Here is a 24,085-nt window from a genome sequence, read left to right on the forward strand (position 1 = left end):
GACTGTTTTTTTTAAATAACTGGTAGTTTGGTACTTTTGACCTCCTCCACCCATTTCTCCCACTCCTTACCCCCTGCCTCTGGCAATCATGGGTCTGTTGTCTTATCTATGAGCTTGGGTTTTTTGTTTTTTTGTTTGTTTGTTTTGTTTTGTTTTGTCTTTTCAATGTGTATTTTTTTTTTAAAGATTTTATTTATTTATTTGACAGACAGAAATCACAAGCAGGCAGAGAGGCAGGCAGAGAGAGAGAGAGAGAGAGAGGAGGAAGCAAGCTCCCCGCTGAGTGGAGAGCCCGATGTGGGGCTCGATTCCCCCGACTCTGGGCTCATGACCTGAGCCGAAGGCAGAGGCTTTAACCCACTGAGCCACCCAGGCGCCCCTATGAGCTTGGTTTTTTGTTTTTACATTCTGTGTGTAGGTAAGATTGTATGGTATTTGTCTTTATCTGTCTGACTTAACCTCACTTAGCATAATGCTTTCAAGGTCCATTTATGTTGTCACAAATGGACCCACATATACGGGTTCATACTTTCAAATACTTCGCACCATTATTTTATTTCACTTAATAGTTCTCCTTTTCACATTTTTCCCTTTCTCCATATATTCATCCATTTTTATTTTCTTCTTTTTTCTATGAAAGGAGAAAGTCTCCTTTCAGGCAGGTGACTACTTATACTGTTAAAATTATTTGGCATTTATTAAATATTATGCCTTTTATTCAATATCACATGAAGTCCAGAAACCTAGCACATAGCTGAAACTTTGGACTGTAAAAATAACTTTAACATGCTGGCTTTCTGTTTTCTTGTACGTTTCATGGTGAGTTTCTTACCTTAAAAGCTGGTGCATTTTGGTCCTTTATAATTTTAGTGTTGAGAATATTTGTGTGGAAATGATCTTTGCCATGTAAACACCTTTATTTTTCTTGAATGAATTTTCAGAAGTGTACTCTTTGTCATTTAAATTTTTTTGTAATTGCCTTTTGGGTTCTCTGTTTTCCATTTTTACAACTATGGGATCTGTTCAGATTTTTATCAGCTATCTATCACACAGTTGTCAATATGTGTTAGTTTATTCATGCTCCTCAGAGTTAGCAAGTCCTTGAAATAAGTGGGAGGACTGTGTGATCTGAGATTGGTAAAACATTTGGAAAGTGCAGATTTAGCCAATGTTAACTTACTGACATCATTTTGTTGGTGGTTATCTTGACCGGTCAATGACTAAATTTTGAATAAATAACCATAACACTATAAATAAAATAGTGTCTTGAAATAGAAGGAGAATATAAAGTATATTCTTTTATTTTTGCAGAATTGAGAAAATGACATGAAAATGATTTTTAAAGAAAGGACTTCTGTAATATTTTGTAAAAATTTTAGAAAAAGCATATACAGTTAGTCCTTATTATTTGCAGATGCTATATTTGTTTGTCTACTTGTTAAAATTTATTTGTAGCCCCAGAGTCTGCACTCAGTGCTTTCAGTCATTTGCTTATATGTGCAGAGCTGGGGAAATTGAGTCCCTAGACCTGCACATTCCCAGCTGAGATGGAACTTGTTTCGGCCCTTGCATCGACTTGACCCGAAGATGGGGGGACTGTAGAGGGCAGTGCAGTGTAGTGTAAGAAGTCTGGCTTTGGTGCCAGTTGGATGGGATTTGAATCCTAAACTCTGGCACCTACTTTGGGGCAGCTTCAAGCAAGGCATGTGATACTTTTGAACTCATTTTCTCTTTTGTAAAATAAAGAGGATAGAATCTACCAGAATGAATTGTGTTTAGTATGTAGGATTATGATCTATATGAGAGATGTATATGTTTGTGTACGTATTTCTCCTAGGAGCAGTGGGTCAGTATTTGCTAATTTAGTGTTTGCAGTGACTTTCTAGGACATAACTGCCACAAATAATGAAAATCAGCTGGATATCTTTATTAAGTTATGTTTAATAATTTTACTCTAATGCTGACACTTGTTCCTACCAAAATCTTATCAGGACTCTGAAGAGATCACTAGAATTAGCATATAATTGGAAACAGATAACAACAGTATCAGTAGTCTAAAGTATGTGCTTTCTTCAGTGCTGTTTCCTTTCTTTTCATTTAACAGCTCTTTGGAACTTTGTAGATATTTTTTACCCAAATACTTCATACTACTCTGCTCCTTCTTTCTCTCATCAGTTATCCTCATCAGTTTTAGAAGGATTAAGGATTATGCCAGCAACTATTAAGTTATTGTCTTTCAGCTCAAACACACCCTTCTATGCTCTGTTTTATAATGCTGTTCTCAGTATTTGCAAGCCACATTTCTGCCTTGTCAGCTGCTCACTTTTAGATTTCTCATGTACAGGGTGCTAGAGGTAGGCGGTAGGGAGGAGAAAGAAGGGATTTGCACGGATTTTCTCTTTTGCCTCCTGTGGGGTCCTTGTCTCTCTGCTTTTGTGTGTGACCACCATCCTAGTGGAGTTGTTCACCCCAGGAACAGCGGTTTCTTTCTGTAGCAGCAGTTGAATCCAGTTTGTAGTTTTCCAGGACTCAAGAACTGGCCTCATCAATGTCTTTCATAACACCAGCTGTATTTGGCTAGGCCTCTCTTCCTTGAAAGACACCCCAGTCCCACAGGAACCCCTCTTCCAAATCAGATATGTTGGCACCAGCCAAGCAGCACTTTCTTTTCAGGGATCTGAGTTCCAGCTGTGTAGAACCTTCCCTGCAAGCCTTGGGGTTTTACTGATTCCAGTCTTCTACATGGACTCCTCTGGTCCTAAGGATGGTAGTTTCTCCTTGCACTTGTTACCTCCCTCATCTTTAATATTCTTTCTTTATCTTTTTAATTACCTACATACTAACATAATTAATAATGATATTAAATTCTGTTGAGATACCTTTTTTCCCCCCTGTGTCTGGGCCTTTTCTGATACAAAGATTAAATAAGTTAATAAATAGGAGATTTGTAGTGAGATTTTTTATAGCCTGTTTCTTTGCAAAATACTAAAATTTCCATCTTACATAGCTCAATGACTCATTGGAGTCATTAATTTCGATTTGCTCAAGTGATCACCTTCTCAGTAAGGTCTAACTTAACTACCCTCTTTAAACTGTAACCTCTTTCCTGTGTACCTGCCCACTCGACCATCTCCTCATCTTACTACCTTATTTTTTCCATAGTACTAATTGCTAATGTATTTTTTATTTGCCTATTGACTATTCTCTCACCACAATTTTTAAGTGCCATGAGGGCAGAGAAATTTTTTATATTCTTTACATTGTCAGTGTCTGGGACAGTGTGTGACATAAAAGGCACCCAGTAAGTATTGAAAGGAGGAATTGATTTTAGCAGATCAGCTCTTGAGCACACTTTAATGGATTGTGTTACTATGTTTCTTTCCTACAGCAGATTTTTGTGGAGTGTTGTGTTTGTGTTTGTGTTTCTACAGCTTTGACCAATGTCTGTATGTAGTTGATGTTCATTAGCTGTGATATGGTTTGTTTAGTTTTTATAGTTTGTTATGGTTGCAAGTCCTTATGCACTGGGCAGTTGGGGTCTTACCTCTTATGTTGGTGGGGGGAGGAATATCTTTGAGTTCTCAATCTTTTGTTCAGATCATCCAAATCAGTAGAATCAATCTCAGTGCTTATTGAATTCTTCTTTTTCTTTTTTTATTCTTTGTCTTCTAGGTTCTTTCTATGTTTATCCTTTTTTTTTTTTTTTTTTTTTTGGACCTTCCCCTTTTGATTAACTGATACCTCTCTGGTACTAAAGAAGTCCTTTAAAATTTTTTCTGTGCTGGTATTTCAATTTCCAACTGACAATTTTATTAACATATATTTCTTATGGAAGTATTAAATAGTCTTAGAAAATAGGAAGTAATAGAAAGTAGGAATAAAATAAATGAAGATTTAAAGATTACTCATAGGCTCACTACTCAGGGAATAAACTACTATTAAAACAAGAGTAATTTAGGAGGAGATAGTCTTTCTTTTAGAACATAAAACCAGTTCAGGAAATTCATAGATAAGTTATGTTTCCCTGCAGTAATATGGCCATGCTCTATTCATGATTCATGAAAATAAAAAAATTAAGGGGTGCCTGGGTGGTTCAATCCGTTAAGCAACTGCCTTTGGCTCTCGTCATGATCCTAGGATCCTGGGATTCAGCCCCACGTTGGGCTCTCAGCTTGGCAGGGAGTCTGCTTCTTCCTTTCCCTCTGCTGCTCCCCCTGCTTGTGTTCTCTCTCTCTGTCAAATAAATAACTGAACTCTTAAAAAAAATAAAAGAAAAGAAAAGCATTGATTTTTAGGTGATTATGACTGATCTTTGAAAACGTTATCAATAGAAGTTATATTTTTTTTAAATTAATATCTGGGTATTCATTATTCCATTATCATTTTTATTAACATCTGTTTAGTTATTTCATTAAATCTTTATGTGAAGAATTTTCATGCTTTTAGGTAGTAGATGAAGCTATTTCTTTTTCAACATTTTATATTTGTTCAAAGTATATTTTCACACATTTACCAATATTTTAGTTTTGATTTTCAGAGTTCTTTAGAAAGAGATCCTGATAAGTAATCAAGTTATTTTCAAGCAATAATGTAAAATGCACTATATTTTCTAATGTAACTTTTATTTATTACTTACAGTAAACCAAATGGTGCCATTGTTGGTTTAATTATTACATCCAGAGGAGTGGAATAATGGAGTTTGTTGCTATAAAATACTTTAGAGATTATCTAGTGTTAATTATTTTTTCCCCTTTATGTCATCCATTTATAAGAGAGATCTTAAAAATCTCCAAGGACATCAGTAGAAGGATGCAGAAACCGGGTGACTTTTAACACCATTTGGTCTCTTACCGGGGCTCATATTTTATAGTGTTTCTCTTCAAGGACAGTTCCTCTAGTCTTTTTCCTCCCAAAGTGTTACATTAAAATAATGAGAGTATAGCTTATCTTTCAGTGGCTTATTTCCTCTGACTCAGAGGAGGGTGAGTTCTAATTATTGTTGGTTCAACTGTAGTCTCTTTCTTTGAGAGACAAACTTGATGCCATGTTTCACTAGTTATGACAGTTTTTACTTTTTAGCATTTCTGAAATTGGGATATATCTTTTATCTATAGATGGCTTAGTATTGTTGGCCGAGTGACATTGTGATCTATCTGTCATTGCCTGTGCATGTGAACTTAGTTGTATCCCTAGTGTCATATAGTTGCAGCCCCTTGATGTTTCAGTCAGTAAACTTTTTGAAGGAAGAATGTGAGACCTGGTTGTTATCTAAAAGTCTTTTAGCACCTTGGTTAAGATCAAGAAAATACCAGCTCTCTAATCGCAAAATAGGAGACTGTGGTTTCAGAGAAAATCTTGGTTGACAGTAGTAGAGAAGCACTGTTTTAAGCCCCAAAGCTTTTAATGGCCAGAGAATGATATCCTGTGGAAAAACAGACATTAGATAACTCTGAGTGAAAAGGTGATTCGGAGTCAGACTTTTAAGTATTTAACTTCTTATTTATGCACAAGGAGAATAGACAGACATACAATAACAATTCTTGTCTAAATGTGTCCAAAAGAGCTAAAGAGGTATAACAGGGGGTGCCTGAGTGGCTCAGTTGGTTAAGCATCTGCCTTTGTTTCAGGTCATGATCCTGGGATGGAGCCCTGCTTAACAGGGAGTCTATTTCTCCCTCTCCTTCTGCCCCTCCCTCCAGCCTTGTGCTCCTTCATTCTCGCTCTATCTCAAATAAATAAATAAATAAAATCTTTAAAAAAAATAAAAAGGCATAACATTAAGAGTTCAAAAAGAGCGGCGCCTTGGTGGCTCAGTGGGTTAAAGCCTCTGCCTTCGGCTCGGGGCATGGTCCCAGGGTCCTGGGATTGAGCCCCGCATCGGGCTCTCTGCTCAGCGGGGAGCTTGCTTCCTCCTCTCTCTCTGCCTGCCTCTCTGCCTACTTGTGATCTCTTATCTGTCAAATAAATAAAATCTTAAAAAAAAAGTTCAAAAAGATAAAATCTTGTAGTTTAATTGACAGTTTTCTTTCCTTAGTGGAACGTAAGATGGTGCACTTTTTTTTTTTTTAAAGATAGATTTATTTATTTATTTATTTATTCGGCACAGAGCACAAGCAGGGGAAGTGGCAGACAGGGAGAGGGAGAAACAGGCTCCCCACTGAGCAGAGAGCTGAGGTGAAGTGCTCCATCCCAGAACCCTGGGATCACTGACCTGAGCTAAAGGCAGACTCGTAACCAATTGAGCCACCTAGGCACTCCAATTGTGGTGCATCCTAGATTTGACAAATGTGGTAGATCAGAATATTCTTCTGAAATGGTAGCAACGACCAGTATAAAGTCATCTTTTTATCCAAAACTTATTCTCTGAACCTTAAACATTAGGGTTACTTAATTACTTAATTAGTAATTAGTATTGCTTTTTACTTCTGTTTTTTCTTAAGGAAGTAAAACATAACAATAGTCTACTTAGGAAAATTCTGTATACAGGCTGATACCTGATATGTTTATTCTTTTCATATAATTTCCACAGTTAGATAATAGGGCCCTAAGAAATCTTTCATATGCTGATGTATTTTAGTACTTTATTTCTTCTAATAAATAAGCTGATTTTATTTATTTTTAAAGATTTTATTTTTAAGAGTTTGGTATTCTTTTTCCTTTGTTTAAGGTATTAAATGGAGTTTCACTGAAGCAATGATAACATATAATATTGAAATGTCTTTTAAAAAATACCTAATTATAGGGGCGCCTGAGTGGCTCAGTGGGTTAAAGCCTCTGCCCTCGGCTCAGGTCATGATCCCAGGGTCCTGGGATCAAGCCCTGCGTTGGGCTCTCTGCTCTGGGGGGAGCTTGCTTCCTCCTCTCTCTCTGCCTGCCTCTCTGCCTGCTTGTGATTTCTCTCTGTCAAATAAATAAAATGTTTTTTAAAAAATTAAAAAAATAAAATAAAATAAAAACCTAATTACAGGTGCCTTGATGGCTCAGTGGGTTAAGCCTCTGCTTTCAGCTCAGGTCATGATCTTAGTTAGGGTCCTGGGATCAAGTCCCCCCCCCCCCAACCCTTCATCAGGCTCTCTGTTCAGTAGGGAGCCTGCTTCCCACTCTTTCTCTGCCTGCCTCTTTGCCTACTTATGATCTCTCTCTCTCTGTCAAATAAATAAATAAAATCTTAAAAAGAAAAACCTAATTAGTATTTTAAGATCTGATTCTTAACATTTCAACAAATGATCTTGGCTCCTACAGTGTATTTGGAAGCCTTTCATTTATAATAAATGGAAATGAGAAGTTATTCAGCTAAAGAAAGAAAATGGAAAAGTTAAAGTATTAAGTACAAAGAAAAATAACCGATGGAAGTATAGGAAAACTGGAAAGTGTAATGATTCAGGTAAAGAAAGGGCTTTAGCAACAAACCTGGATTTGAATCCTGATTTTGTCTCTTACTACATGACCTTGGGAAAGCTTTTTAACTTCTCTAAGTTTGTATATCCTCTTTTAAGGATAATAATATATCATGCAGTTGTTGTGAGGATTAAACAATAGTAATAATTACACCTTACATTATTGAATCCTTACTGTCTATGGCAGGCATTTTGTTAAATATTTATATGTATTTTTTTCATTTGGCTAATATATGTTTTCTTAATTCTCACAAATTTGTAAGATGTTAATATGTCTTATTGATGAGGAAACTAAAAGATTTTGTGAGGTGCCCTAGGCAACACAGTTAGTAAGTGATAGAACAAGAATTTGAACCTTAACAGTGACTCAGCAGAGCCTGTGATATGAAATACTATTCTATGTGCGTATGAAGCACTTAGCACAGTGCATAGCTTTTATTAGTTAATATATATGTTTAGGCTATCTTTTAAAAATAAGTATGTGAAGAGAATGAGAAGAGAAGCCACTGATTGGGAGAAAATATTTGCCAAAACATATCAGATCAAGGACAGTTTCTCAAAATGTATGAAGAACACTTAAAACATTGCAATTGGAAAATCAACATTTTCATTAAAAAATTGAGCTAAATATCTGGACAGACATCTCACCAAAGAAAATGTTCAGTGACCAGTAAGCATGTGAAAAGATTCTTGACATCATATGTTATTGGGAAATTGCAAATTAAAACAGGTGGTACTACTGTACACCTATCAGAATGACAAAGAATTCTTACTGACAATAGGAAATGCAGGTGAGGATGTGAAACAACAGGAATTCTCATTCATTGCTGGTGGGACTACAAAATGGCATAGCTAGTTTGGAAGGCAGTTTGGCAATTTCTTGTAAAACTAAACGTACTCTTACCATATGATCTAGTGATTGTGTTCCTTGGTATTTACCCAGAGAAGTTGAAAACTTACATCTAGGGGCACCTAAGTGGTTCAGTTGGTTAAGCGACTGCCTTTGGCTCAGGTCATGATCCTAGGGTCTTGGGATCCAGCCCCACATTGGGCTTCTTGCTCAGTGGGGAGCCTGCTTCTCCCTCTTCTTCTACCTGCTGCTCCACCTGCTTGTGCTCTCTCTGTCTGTGTCAAATAAATAAATAAAAATTCTTTAAAAAAGGGGGGGGGCGCCTGGGTGGTTCAGTGGATTAAGCCTCTGCCTTCGGCTCAAGTCATGATCTCACGGTCCTGGGATCGAGTCCCGCATCGGGCTCTCTGCTTGGCAGGGAGCCTGCTTCCTCTTCTCTCTCTCTGCCTGCCTCTCTGTCTACTTGTGATTTCTCTCTCTCTCTGTCAAAGAAATAAATAAAATCTTAAAAAAAAAAAAAAGAGGGGTACGTGGGTGGCTCAGTGGGTTAAGGCCTCTGCCTTCAACTCGGATCAGGATCCCAGGGTCCTGGGATCGAGCCCCGCATCGGGCTCTCTCCTTAGCAGGGAGCATGCTTCCTCCTCTCTCTCTGCCTACTTGTGATCTCTGTCTGTCAAATAAATAAATAAAATCTTTAAAAAAATGAAAAGAAAAGAAAACTTAAATCTACACAAAAACCTTCACAGCTTTATTCATAATTGCTAAAACTTGGAAATAACCAAGATGACTTCAGTAGATAAATGGATAAACTTAGGACAATTCAGTCCTAAGAAGGAATGAACTACCAAACCATGACATGGAGGAAACTTAAATTCATGTTACTAAGTGAAAGAAGCCAATCTGCAAAGGCTACATACTGTATGATCCCAACTTTGTGACATTTTGGAAAAGCTGAACTATGGAAGCAGTATCAAGATCAGTGGTTGTTAGGGCTTAGGAAAAAGAGAAGGTTGAATAGGCTGAGCATAAAGAATTTTTAGGCAGTGAAACTATTCTGTATGATATAATGGTAGATACATGTCATACATTTGTCAAAACTGATCGAATAAACTCCAAGAGTAACTTCTAATGAAAACCGTGGTCTTTGGGGTTGATGTGTCAATGGAGGTTCGTCAGTTATGACAAGTGTACTACTGTGGTACAGAATGTTGATAGTGGGAGAAGCTGTGCCTATGCAGGGGCTGGGACCTGTACTTTCTGCTCAGCTTTGTTGTAAACCTGAAACTACTCTAAAAAAAGTTTATTTTAAAAAAATGGAAAATAAAATTTAAAAAATCACATATGCATTTTGTGACATTTGTGATGCTTTCATTTTTAGGCCCAGAATAAAGAGACCAATGTTTTAGCTGCTGCAAAAGTGATTGACACGAAATCTGAAGAAGAACTTGAAGATTACATGGTTGAGATTGATATATTAGCATCTTGTGATCACCCAAATATAGTCAAACTTCTGGATGCCTTCTATTATGAGAACAATCTTTGGGTAACTATTTTCTGTTGATCTATAAGAGCCAAAATGAGTTAATTTTCTGAAAGAGGTTTATAAGTTGTGAAAACCCATTACCTCTACTGTTTAATTACTTATGTTACTTGAATTGATCTGATGAGAGGGTCATTAACAACATAATTATCCTTAGCTTCAACAGATGTTCAGATGTGTATTTCCATTTGTATAGTATTTCATGATTGACATTGGACCCAAATAGAAAAGCTTGATTAAGAATATTAAATTTCTGGGGCACCTGGGTTGCTCAGTTGGTTAAACCCTCTGCCTTTGGCCCAGGTCGTAATCTCAGGGTCCTGGGATCGAGTCCCACATAGGGCTCTCTGCTGATTGGGGAGCCTGCTTCCCCCTCTCTCTCTGCCTACGGCTGCTCTGCCTACTTGTGATCGCTTTCTCTGTCAAATAAATAAATAAAATCTTTTTTTTAATAGTTAAAAATTAAAAAAAATATTTTTATTTATTTGACAGAGATCACAAGTAGGCAGAGAGGCAGGCAGAGAGAAAGAGAGGAGTAAGCCGGCTCCCTGCTGAGCAGAGAGCCTGATGTAGGGCTCCATCCCAGGACCCTTATATCATCACCTGAGCCGAAGGCAGAGGCTTTAACCTACTGAGCCACCCAGGTGCCCCAATAAATAAAATCTTAAAAAAAAAAAGAAAAGGATATTAAATTTCCCAAATTATGGAATTATACAGTCTTTCTTGTTTGTAATTTAAATTTAGACATTTACTTAAAAATTTTTTTTTGGAAATATCTTTTGTTTTCTTAGAAATTAGTTATAATTTCTTACCCTACACTTTTTGTAGATCATGTAATGAATTATAGAACACTTACTACAAATGTTAAATATTTATCTTCTATATCTTCTATATCATCAGACTCACCTTTGGTGTATGATGTAGTGGTTAAGGCTGAATATATAAATTTTGTTCATTTTTAGAAAATATTAGGCACAAATACATATAGAAATAAAATAATATCTGTTATAACTGGTCAGGCATTTTCTCTGCACTGACACTAATTTAATCAGGAGGCCTTACTGAAATGGGAGTTTTTGTTTTTCTCCTTGAAGGAAAGTGTTACGATGGAAGTGTTAGGAGAGAAGTGTAGGTAGTGTAGTGCAAGTAGTACTTTGGAAATTGAAAGCCCTATATTTTTTTGATCCTGCTGCTAGGTAGGAGCTTGAATAAGTCAGTTAACCTCTGAGTCTGTTTACTTATCTATGAGATGAGTGAGCTACCTTCCAAATTATTTCTCACATGATACAACAAATATGAAAACAATTTGTAATTGGCAAGCACCTGTAAAAAATTACAATATATACAAAGGTGAAAAAGTCAGGAAGCTACACAATTTGACAAAAATAATTTTTAATAATTATCTGTAGTTATCATCAGTGTGGTATCCTCTAATGTAGTTGTTCAAGGCTCTAGTAGAATGTTCTCAGAGATTATAGTGAAAGTGAACTCCTGGACAGTAAACAGGTAAGATCTTTACTTGAAATTGTTGCAAAATAAAAAGTTGGACATCTGTGAGGGACAGGCTAGTGAGAGATGTAGAATTAATCATCTATAATTAATACTTAAAGGAAGTATATATGTAAAATTACAACTGTGATGGAGTAAGACGGAAAGGTACGTGGTAGTTTGTACCAGGGAGATCTGGGAAGACATCCATCATAATGTGATTGATAATTGAGCTGGGATTGGAAACTTGTGTGTGTGTGTGTGTTTTGTGTGTGAGAGTGTGTGTGTGTGTGTCTTTTAAAGAAGTCTCTAAGTATTTTGAGGATTTATTCCTATTAGAAAAGTTAAAAAATAGGTTTGAGCACTTAAATCACAGTAGTTACATTGAAAATGAGTATAGCAAAATCTCTTGGCAGTGATGAAATGGATATAAAATACTGTTCCCAAGAAAAATTGTGTACCTAGTACTTTTACAGAAGCAGGGACACTAAAAATGGTGATCATATGTCTACAATGTGTTTGGGCTTTTTCAAAATGTATATCATTAAGACTCAACCTTTTTGACAGGAAATCTTTATGGTGTAAAGATATCAGCATAGTATTATTTCCATAACCTAGTTATCCCTTTATCTTTTTTGCTAAATTGAAAAAAAAACACTTAAACTTAGTGTTGAGTTAGACACATGCTTTTTTTTGTTTGCTTGCAGATCCTTATTGAATTTTGTGCAGGTGGAGCGGTGGATGCGGTGATGCTTGGTAAACATCATTTTGTTCTTTATGTTTATATTTTAAATTATATTTAATCAAAGGATTTCAAACATTTAACCATATATATACATCTTGAATATATATCTTGAGTGAAGCTCAGTAATCAGCTTAATTACATTATATATTCTTAAATAATTATAGCACAATTCTAAAATGAGATGTTGAATATAAAATATAAAGAAAATGATCTTTGTAGATATTTAGTTCTAATAAAATAATTCACTGAATGTTACCTTTGACATTGATGGTGAAGGTATACACCTTGTAAATGTGTTTTCACTGTATAACAATGCAGATTTGTTTACTCTTTTCGTTATAGAACTGGAGAGACCCTTAACTGAGTCTCAAATACAAGTAGTTTGTAAACAGACTCTAGAGGCCTTGAACTACTTGCATGATAATAAAATCATCCACAGAGACCTAAAGGCTGGCAACATTCTTTTTACCTTAGATGGAGATATTAAGTTGGGTAAGTTTCTTCCCTTAAATCAAACATTTAAATTTGTGCTGAGATTTTCCCCTGAATGTACATGACTTAATATTGTTTTGTTATGACTTAAATGTGTAAAACATGGAGAAATTACTCCATGTTAATTTTTAAAATACTGCCTTGGATAAATAATTCATTAACTCCCAGAATTCCTAAGTATAGGCAACTTATATAAAGATACTTTAAAAAGAATGTAAGAAAGGATGGATTTCATTTTCAAAAAGACAAACTTTAGAAAGCCGGCTAATTCTTTTTACTTCTTAATTTTTGTATGTAGTTACTTGTAATACATTTAGAATGAGAGAATATATAAAACAGCTAACTTTTTATCTTTGTTTCCAAAACTCATGTCTAATGTGTTTCTTTTCCATTGTTTAGTTTTTTTTTTTTTTTTTAAGATTTTATTTATTTATTTGACAGAGAGAGATCACAAGAAGGCAGAGAGAGAGAGGAGGAAGCAGGCTCCCTGCTGAGCAGAGAGCCCGATGCGGGACTTGATCCCAAGACCCTGAGATCAGGACCCGAGCCGAAGGCAGCGGCTTAACCCACTGAGCCACCCAGGCGCCCAAAAATTTCATGAAAGAAAGGAGGATTAGGAAAGAAAGTCTAAAAAGGCTCTGTAGGAGAATGATGATAAAAAAAGGTTGAGAAGCATTGAACTAACTATGAGACCTGGGTATTGGACCTGTTGAGTTTCCCTCAGTCTGCATTTTGCCAACTGTATACTCATGATCATTTTTAGTAAGTTTCTCTTTGTATTTCCTTTAGATGTGCGGATAAATGCAAAGGCCTCATCAGTCTCAAATTTGATTCTTTGGCAAGACTATATATAGGTGGTTTTGTGTCCTTTCACTGGGAGGCACATGTCTGCCTTTAGCTTTTTTTTTTTTTTTTTTTAAATGTTAGCAACTGTTGATGCTTAATGCTTAGATCTGTTCTTTGGTTTGAGTTTGCAAAATGAGAATTATATCACTTTGTTTTCATTTACTTTTTTGATAATAATTTTGATATAATTATTCACCAAGTATTTTATTATTTTTATTTATCATTATAAAATTAAGAATAATTATATAAGATGACACTTTCCTTTAGCTATTTGGTTCCTGAGGAATATAGTTCATATGGACAAGACAGGAAAAATGCTTGATTCCTTCTTTATATTTATGTAGCTTTAAAGACCATGAATTCGTTCTCTCTCACCCTCAGTTGGTGACCAGTATTTTTAAAATTTTTTTTTTTTTTTTAAAGATTTTATTTATTTATTTGACAGACAGAGATCAGAAGCAGGCAGAGAGGCAGGCAGAGAGAGAGAAGGGGGAAGCAGGCTCCCTGCTGAGCAGAGAGCCCGATGTGGGGCTCGATCCCAGGACCCTGAGATCATGACCTGAGCCGAAGGCAGAGGCTTTAACCCACTGAGCCACCCAGGCGCCCCTTTAAAAATATTTTTAACTCATGAATATAATTTTATAGATATGAAATCTACTATAATTTATATCTTAATTAAAGCTCACATTATGCCATCTTTGATCAATGGGCGCCTCTTTAAGTTGGTATGTTAATCCCTTTGATATGACTTTAGTACCCTTTGATAGCTTCCTTGTTACTATAGGTTAGGTTGAGGTGTTTCAGGATTATCTTGTATATTTCCTGCCTCCAACCTGTAATTAGCTATTTCTTAAAGAAGCTCTAGTTTTGTTTTTTGTTTTTTGTTTTTTAAGATTTATTTATTTATTTGACAGACAGAGATCCCAAGTAGGCAGAGAGGCAAGCAGAGAGAGAAAGGGCGAAGTAGGCTCCCTGAGCAGAGAGCCCGATGCCAGGCTCAGTCTCAAGACCCTGAGATCATGACTTGAGTGGAAGGCAGAGGCCTAACCCACTGAGCCACCCAGGCACTCAAAGCCCTAGTTTCTTTTAGTAAGATATGGTGTTTCAAGACTGTGTGTGAATGTTAGAAGTGATTAACGGTTTCTGGTTTGGCCATGATTCTAAGCCTTTCCAGAGGACAGAGCTAGGCTCTCTGAGTTCGTATGTATTTCCTCATCAAATTCAGGATGGTTGTTTTTGTTTTGTTTTTTATCTTCTTCTGTATTACATGTGTATCTCCTTCTATCCTAAGAATCCTGGTTCTCAAGGGCATTGGTGATAGATTTAGAATATCCCATAATTACTTATTTTCATTCCCTTTTCTGTATTTAATGCTCATCACCAGTCCTTACTATGATATCTCCTTGGTCGTGTTGGTTGTCTGAAGTTTCTTCTCTGGTAGATAACTCTGGAGGGGTTCTCTGAGTTCTTACATAATGATAAAAGTTCTACCTGTATTTATACTTTGAAGGTCAGTTTTGCTGGATAGAAAGTCCTTGGCTTATGTTTCTTTCCTTGAGTTATCTGAAATAATGTTACCCTGTTTTCCTCTGTTATAAAGTGTTACTATTGAAAAGTCTGATGATAATCTGATTTTCTTTCTCTTTCAAGTCATGTACTCTTTTTGCATAGATGCCAAAGAGTTTTTTTTCTTCAAGGACCAATAATTTGACTAGACTTTTCTCTAATATGTTCTTCTAATATTCAAGCCTTTTTATTTTCCAGGAAGGTTTTCTGGAAGTACAGGTTTGAGTATTTGTTCTTTTCCCTTTCATTGACTATCTTTTTTAGGAACCTTTTTTGTTGACTTTTCCAGTCAGCAATATTTAAGAACTTTGTCCCAGATTCTTTTTATCTTTCTTCATTTAAAAAAGTTGTGGTGAAATATAAAAGTTTACTGTTTCAACTATTTTTAAGTGTACAGTTCTGTAGCATATTCACATCGCTGTGCAACCATCACCACTATCTATCTCTAGAACTCTTTTCATCTTTCCCAATTGACACTCTGTACCCATTAAACACTAACTCCCAATTCCTCCCTCTACCCCTTGGTCCTGGCAACTACCATTCTACTTTCTGTCTCTATGAATTTGACTACTCTAGATACCTCTTATAAGTGGAATCATATAATATTTATCTTTTTGTGACTGGCTTATTTTACTTAGTATAATGTCTTCAAGTTCAACCATGTTGTAAGATGTCCATTTCCTTTTAAAGGTTGAGCAGTGTTCTGTTACTTATATGTTCCACATTTTGTTTATCAATTCAGCCATTGACAGACACTTTACCTTCTACCTTTTGGCTCTTGTGAATAATGCTGCTATGAACATAGATATACCAATACCTGTTTGACTCCCTGCTTTCAATTCTTTTGGCTATTCTAGAAATGAAATTGCTGGATCATGTGGTGATTCTGTATTTAATTTTTTGAGAAACTACCATTTTCCGTAGTAGTTGTACCATTTTACATTCCCATCAGCAATGCACAAGGGTTCCAGTTTCTCTACATCCTTGTCAACACTAGCCATCCTAATGAATGTAAAGTGGTAATGGGTGTGACTTTGTTGTGCTTATTTGCTCTTGCATTTCTTCTAGTTTAGTCTTTGTTTCTAAAATGATTTTTTCTAATTTTTCTTGAGTTCTCTCACCTCATAACTGAGGTTTTGTAATTCTGATGTATGTTACTCTTTTATGTTTTATATCTTTTTTTTTAAACTCTGGTAGCTCTTTTAAAAATAGTACATTATCATTTTGATCCATTTTGGTGCACATTTTTCTGTAAATGTATTCAGAATCTTAAATATAAGAACATACTTTTGTGTAAAAGAGTGCATACCTTTAAAAATAATAAATTATTGAAGATTTAGGAATACCAAAATTGTCGAGTTGGTTGACATTTAAAACGGTTGCAGTTTTTGTTTTATTAATGTATAAATACTTAGAGAACCTACTATTTCTGCGATACCCTGTTACATGTACACGAATGTAAAGTACCATACTATCCTCAAGAACTATTTAATACACCACAGTAACAAAATTTTTATGATTTTATCAGGTCATATGGTTACAAATGGAAATAAATGGGTAAAATGTTTTTTCAACAGACCAACATATATATACGGCATAATTATAAATAGAACTACAAAGCATATAGTAACCTTAATTTTCCCCTTTGCACAACAATTAAGGTACCTTTTTGTCCATCTTTAGTTTACCTCCTGTTCATAAGGGTGCTTAGAGAAATGTGAGTGTTGACAAGGGACCGTTGTTTAGGTCTGTTTCTGGATCTCCTTCCCTAGTCATATTTTGGGGAGGAGAAAGTTGAAAAGAAAAGAGCATTAATAGCCTCTAGGAAAATACTTGAATAAGTACTGAGCTCATTTTACCTGAGTACAGAACCTCTTCTGGCAGGAATTCAAATTGTGGTTTAAATCCTTCCTCCAAAAGCATAAGAGAAGCTTGTAAGCTGAGGAGGTTTGGATAGTGGTAAAGAGTCCTGAATAAATCTATTTACATTGTATCTTCTACAGATAAATCTTCCAAGTTTAATATGTTTTATTTGCTTACTCATTTATGAATTTCATTATAAAACATTAATGAAATATCTAATGTAATAAAGGATTTTGTACACCACATTAGGAAGCTTGAAATTCATTCTACAGGCAATAGATAGCTACCACTGTCTTTTATTTTTATTTTATTTTATTTTATTTTTTTAAAGATTTTATTTATTTATTTGACAGAGAGATCACAAGTCGGCGGAGAGTCAGGCAGAGAGAGAGAGAGAGAAGCAGGCTCCCGCTGAGCAAAGAGCCCGATGTGGGGCTCGATCCCAGGACACTGAGATCATGACCTGAGCTGAAGGCAGTGGCTTAATCCACTGAGCCACCCAGGCGCCCCTACCACTGTCTTTTAAATGGGAGAATTATGTGGTCCACCCCCCCCCCAATTATGTGGTCCCCAAAAAAACCACACCATATAATAGACAAATAATTAGAACACAGTCAGTATTTCATGAGCTTTAAGAGTTCTACCAACAAAATAGCAGAAAGGTTAAAGTTACAGATATGACTGCTAATGGTAGCTACCATTTACTGAGTATATATTCTGTGTCACTTTGGGGGGTATGAGCACCAAATACTGGATTTTTGATATTTATTCATTTTGAGAATTATGGCATTTCAAACATGAAACTTTAAAGGTTATGTATAAATGGTCTGAGGTAATTATGCAGCAAGAGCAAATTGTGTTGCTATTGTTCCCTAAGCTGAAAAGGTGAGATTAATAACTGATAAAGCTATAATGTTGCTGTTCTCTATAACTTAATACAGAAAACATGGTTTTTGATTTTTCTCTTTATAATTTTATGAGGAAATTAGCAAGACATATGCTGTCATAAAGGCTACTTTGTAATTTCTGCTTTTCACCCTATAGAAAAAAATGTTTATGTTTATCAATTTAATTATATCATTTAACACTAGTTGGCATTTGCTTTTGAGGTGTTATTAGACTGGTCTTTTTTAAAGTTACTATTTGTTTTTATCAATTCTGAAGAATTCTTGATCTGAAGATGTATAAGGGTGGTAATATTAAGGGTATTAATGATAAGATATTTTCTTTGGCAGTTTTTTTTTGAGGGTGTTGTGGTGAAAAGAGTGCGGTCAGAATTAGGATGGTAGAGAAGTTACTCTATTTTGTTTACCCTTTAATAAGAGTGGTCTTGTTAAAGACTTGAAATGCTTTTCCCTATGTGAAGTACAGTGAGCTTTGCTAAAAACTATTAATACTTTGTATGATTGCTTTTATTTCTAGCGGATTTCGGAGTATCAGCTAAAAATACAAGGACAATTCAAAGAAGAGATTCCTTTATTGGCACACCATATTGGTATGTATTCAGCTTTATGGATTTATAGTATTATGTCAGAAGCTCTTATCACCTATTATGACTCATTAATTTTGCTCACATAATTGATTATACTGTCTATCTTTTATATGGCTTGCAATTGTTATTCTTATATTAAACATCTTAACTTTTCAATTCTCTGTCTTCATAGGATGGCTCCTGAAGTAGTCATGTGTGAAACATCTAAGGACAGACCCTATGACTACAAAGCTGATGTCTGGTCCCTGGGTATCACTTTAATAGAAATGGCTGAGATAGAACCACCTCATCATGAATTAAATCCAATGCGAGTGCTGCTAAAAATAGCAAAATCAGAGCCCCCTACCTTAGCACAGCCATCAAAATGGTAAAATACTCTAAATGAAGCCTTTTACAAAGCAAAACTTGATGTTTTATTCTCCCAGCTTCTCAAGGATATTTAAGTTTCGTTACATAGTACAAAGCTTAGTTACGTGGTATTTAAGTTTAGTTACAATGTACTGTATGAGTAGAAGACTGATTTTTGGTAGGTTTTTTTTTTTTTTTTAAGACTTAAGAACCACACAAACTCTTATAACTAACTTTTTCCATAAATTTGAAAGTATCAGTGATTTGAGGTCTACATGAAGCAACTGTATATAATACAGTATTTTTTTTTAAGATTTTATTTATTTATTTGACAGGGAAACATAGCAAGAGAGGGAACACATGCAGGGGGAGTACGCCTCGAGAGGGAGAAAGAAGCAAGCTTCCTGCTGAGCAGGAAGCCCAGCTGTGGGGCTCTATCCCAGGACCTGGGATTAGGACCTGAGCCAAAGGCAGACGCTTAACAACTGAGCCACCCAGGCACCCCTATAATACAGTATTTTCTATACTGTAAGAAAGTGAGGAATATATGTGGTTAATTTATATTTGTGGAATTTAATAGAAGAGTTTCTGTGATTTTTGGCATACTTGGGAATATATGACTATATCATAATGTCTGAAACTATGACTCTACATACATATATATTTAATTTTATATTTACAAATCTTAATATTCATCTTAAATATTATTATGAAATCTTAGTATTCTCATTAACCAGTTTTGTTATGTTGAATAGTATTATATACATTAAAAAACACAACTGTAACTTACCAGAGTTTTGTTTGATTTTAATAACAAGAAAATAAAACAATATCATTGTTAAAATTTTATTTTGAAGGTCTTCAAATTTTAAGGACTTTCTAAAGAAATGCTTGGAAAAGAATGTGGATTCCAGGTGGACTACATCTCAGCTACTGCAGGTAAGAGAAGAGAAATATGATCACAGTGATCATGTCATTGTTTTAACATCTTGTTATGAAGAATACAATTCCAGATTCATTCAGTGTATTTTCTTTTTACTCAAGTTTCCCTGTGGAAGATTGGAATACATTGTAGTAGTATACATTTGCTCTACAAACATATGTGTTGCCATTACCAAAAGGCATTTAGCTTACAAGTCATTCCTTTTGTGCTTTTTTGATTAAGTTTAATTGTATTTTTTTTATTCTGTTAGTTATTTCCATTTTGTTAGTTTTTTCCACTTTGTCTCTCCCGTTTCTAGAAAGCAAGCCCCTTGGGGGCAGGGGTAATGAGCTAATTAATTTTTTTTATATCTCTTACAGTGAGGATAAATATTCAATAATATTTGACTGTTAAGTTTTAAAAATATGGTGTTAAAGTGATTGGATCATTTTGTTTCATAGGAGGACCTATTTGTAATATCTGAAATAGAAACTTGTTAAATAATATTACAGGTAGACAAACAGAATGACAAATCTTGAGGCTGTTACTGTTAGATTGAGTTACTTTTGCATCCTAGTGTTTTAGGTTGATCTGTTTATCTCGGAGGAAAAGCAGAAAAAATTGCCTTGCTCTGTGCAACAGGTACATCCCTAGAACACACTTTCTCTTATTATTTTATTACCCCCACTTTAGAAGGTCTTAGTCTGTGACAGGCACTATTAAGTGATGCTGAGTGTACAAAAATGAATAAAATGTCTTCTTACTCTGAAGAATATTAGAACCATGTCATAAAACCAGGTATATGCCGACCTTTTTTTTTTTTTTTTAAGATTATATTTATTTGAGAGAGAAAGGGCATGAGCAGGTGCGAGGGAGGGGTAGAGGGAGGGGGAGAAGCAGGCCCTCTGCTGAGTGGAGAACCCAGTGCAGGACTGGATCTCAGGACTCTGGGATCATGACCTGAGCTGAAGGCAGATTCTTAACTGACTGAGCCACCCAGGTGACCTTATTTGCAGACACTTTTAACAGAACTCTAAAGCTTTTTGTAATTCTTTTATTGAGGCTTTTTCTAGGATTTATATATATATTGTTATTTTTTTAAGAGCTAAAAATGTATCCATTTGAAGCTTGCTTTAAAATTTAATTTAGATTATGAAATTTCAAACATAGAAAAGTACATGTACCCAGATATGTTATTATTTTTGACATATTTCCTTCAGATTCTTTTAAGAAAGTACATAGTTGCAGGCAGCCCTATTACTACTCAATCCCCTTCTCCTCCTTCCTTGCCCAGATGCAACATTATCTGAAGTTATGTGTATTCAACATTATCTGAATGATAAGTGTATTTTGTGTCTGAAATTTTCTAAGTGTTTCAGCTGTTATTAAGTATGCTCTTAATGCTTGAACAGCATCCCTTTGTTACGGTTGATTCCAACAAACCAATTCGAGAGCTGATTGCAGAGGCAAAGGCTGAAGTAACAGAAGAAGTTGAAGATGGCAAAGAGGAAGATGATGATGAGGAAACAGAAAACTCTTTGGTCAGTATTTAGAAACGAAATGTTATTTAGGTCATATTTAAAGTTAGGTTTTGAGGTGCAATTGCACCTGTGTCTAAAGATTAATTGATAGGTAGCAGTACAAAACCTTTAATTTTAGGGGTGAAGATTAACAAGTTTGCCTTTTGCTACCCATTTTTGTCATATTTGAAGATTTGTTCTTTAAATTATTTTTATAACTTTATCAAATTTTAATTAAGATATTAAATCATTATGTATTGTTTAAATCCTATATCTATATACAAAATATATATTGTTTTGGACTCCATCTTGAAGTTCTGTTTTAACACTAAAAATGTATAAAATCTTTTTTAGCCAATACCTGCAAATAAGCGTGCCTCATCTGACCTCAGTATTGCCAGCTCTGAAGAAGATAAACTTTCACAAAATGCTTGTATTTTGGAATCTGTCTCAGAAAAAACAGAACGTAATGCTTATGAAGATAAATTTAGCAGCAAAGTTCTTAATGAAAATCTCACCACTGATGAACCTGTGAAAGCTGCACAGGGTGTTAATGAACATATTAATGATGCTCACTTAGAAGCTATGGCTGAACTTCGTAATAGAACAACAGTAATCGAGGAAAATGGAAGAGAGGAGAAGAGACCCAAGCTTGAAAATTTGCCTGACACAGAAGACCAAGGAATAGTGGACATTAATTCAGTCACTGAAGGAAAAGAGAATAACATAACTTTAGAAACAGATACTGAACAGAATCTGAAACCTGAAGAAGAAAGGGATCAGGAAAAACAACAGATGTTTGAAAACAAGATTATGAAATCTGAAGAAACTAAAGATACTGCTATTCAGACAATGGATTTAGTTTCACAAGAGACTGGAGAAAAAGAGGCAGACATTCAGCCAGTTGAAAATGAAGTTACATTTACAAAGGAAGACAGCCAAGAGAAATTGGGAAAAGATGACAAAATTCTAGAAGATGTGATCAGTGATACAAGCAACTTGATAGGAAGGAATGAGGCAGGAGATGTTGCTCAGAAGGCAGTTGAAAACAATGCTGAGGATGCTCAGGGTAATGATGGGAAAGAAGTGACTGAAGTAGACCAGAAATTAGTGAGTAAGCCCACAGAGGGTCCCGAGGCTGGTGTTACTGAGAAAGTTCCTGTTAAAGATGTAGTGGAAACTAATGAGATAGATCAGAAATCTGTGGAAGGTAAAGATGAGGAACAATTAATCAACAGTTTAGAGAACATAGTGAAGACCAGTGAGGAATCTGGGACAAATGAAGATGAGGAAATTACTGAGTCCAGTAGCGCTGAAGAAAGAAAGGTCAGACGTGCAGTAACTCATACAGACCACAAGGCTTTAGGAAGTGAAACTCGGGATGCTCATGAAGCCACTGTTCAGATAGATACAGAGCAAAAAGCAATTCCATGTGAAGTGCCAATTAAAACAGAACCTCAAGTGACTCCGTCTTCACAGCCCAGTGAACTTCAGCCTGTTCCAATACCGAGTATTAATATCAACTCTGAAGATGCAGAAAATAAAGGGGAAATAGGTGCTTTATCAAAAACTGAAACCATGCTGGTTCCAGAATCTGAAAATCAAAAGGAAAATGATACTGATTCAGGCACTGGTTCCACTACTGATAATAGCAGCATTGACTTGAATTTATCCATCTCCAGCTTCCTTAGCAAAACTAAAGACAGTGGATCAATATCTTTGCAGGTAAGTATATGTGGGTCCTTGTTTGGGTTTTTCATCATTTTGGCAATTTACAGTTTAGGTGAAACAGACATTTTGAAAATAAAACAGCACTAAATCAGTGTAGTACCAACCCTGTAAAACTCTTAAGGCCTCTGAAGGCAATCACAACTAAAAAGAATGAAGGAGAGAGATGCTGGATGTAATCTTTTAATTTTTTGGTAATATATATTTTTGCCAACCTGATGTAAACACTATAAGTTACTTGGTGTGGTTGAGTTCTCTTATTGCACATATTTAGATATATTTTAGGAAGAATCCTTAATCTATGAAAGAATTTAGGAAAGAATGATCACTTTTGAAGCACATTTAGAGTATAACAGTCCTTGATTTACCAGTGGTCCATACATTGTTGCCTCCTCTGTCACAGTTATCACTACTGCTGTGAGAACCACTATGATAAAACAAACGAAAAGTCAAAAACTAAAATGCAGAACACTTAGAGCTTTTAGAGCCATTCTCCAGTCTTAGTGTGCTTAAGAATTACCAGGGGTATATATGATTTAGGGATATTAATTAGACTTAATGGTGTTAAATCGTGATCATTTACCAAATGTTGAATTGTTATGTTGTACACCTGAAACTGATATACTATTTATTATATGTCAAGTATACTCAACATGAATAAATTATTTTAAAAATGAGTTTCAAGGGGAGCTATGTGGAGGTCTGGGGTAGGGCTCAAGAATCATTATTTGTAACAGAAGATCCATGGAATTCTGATATAGGTGAGCCATAGACCACTTAAATACTCTGGGTTGACAGCAGAAGAGAAGACTGTACAAAGCAGGAAGAACTTAGGAAACTGACCTTAGAGGCTCCAGGGCGTGACTGATGAGTCTGCCTCTCTGCACCAAATTATTACACTTATTACCTAGATTGTTTTCAGTTAAATTCCGTTAATTTGAACTGAATAACCTTTTTAAAAAATTCGAATACTTTTTTTGAGAATTAAGGTGATATTAATTATAGATACTTGAGTAGGGACTGAAGAAAATAGGATGTTTGGATTTACAGGGTGGCATACCCACTTTAAGTTTTAGGGGAAGCCTGGCTAGATAGGGTTCCATAGTCCAGGACTTAGGAAGAGAAGCATGAGTATACTGGCAACCTGGAGAATTGAACACTAAGAGATTGCAGAAAGATGATTGGAAAGTGCTAGAGACAAACTAAAATCCTAAGGCATTTTGAATTTAAATACTTTCATATTCTCTTTTTGCTCCTTCTGCTTTCAAATCCTTCCCCCATTTCAAAA

The 24,085-nt window shown here is 35.4% G+C and overlaps 1 protein-coding gene across 2 annotated transcripts in view; it reads left to right on the forward strand.

Moving 5' to 3' along the window:
* SLK (STE20 like kinase) overlaps positions 1–24,085 on the forward strand; it is a 59,866-nt gene that overhangs the window by 11,545 nt on the left and 24,236 nt on the right. For both annotated transcript variants that reach the window (XM_059398504.1, XM_059398505.1), the window contains exons 2-9: positions 9,626–9,790; positions 11,983–12,031; positions 12,363–12,512; positions 18,210–18,282; positions 18,452–18,646; positions 19,485–19,566; positions 20,962–21,090; positions 21,424–22,794. In XM_059398504.1, the coding sequence (XP_059254487.1) occupies positions 9,626–9,790; positions 11,983–12,031; positions 12,363–12,512; positions 18,210–18,282; positions 18,452–18,646; positions 19,485–19,566; positions 20,962–21,090; positions 21,424–22,794 (2,214 nt within the window). The remainder of the gene's footprint in view (positions 1–9,625; positions 9,791–11,982; positions 12,032–12,362; positions 12,513–18,209; positions 18,283–18,451; positions 18,647–19,484; positions 19,567–20,961; positions 21,091–21,423; positions 22,795–24,085) is intronic.

This window comes from Mustela nigripes, chromosome 4 (genome assembly GCF_022355385.1).
Source record: "Mustela nigripes isolate SB6536 chromosome 4, MUSNIG.SB6536, whole genome shotgun sequence".
Classification (NCBI taxonomy): Eukaryota; Metazoa; Chordata; class Mammalia; order Carnivora; family Mustelidae; genus Mustela; species Mustela nigripes.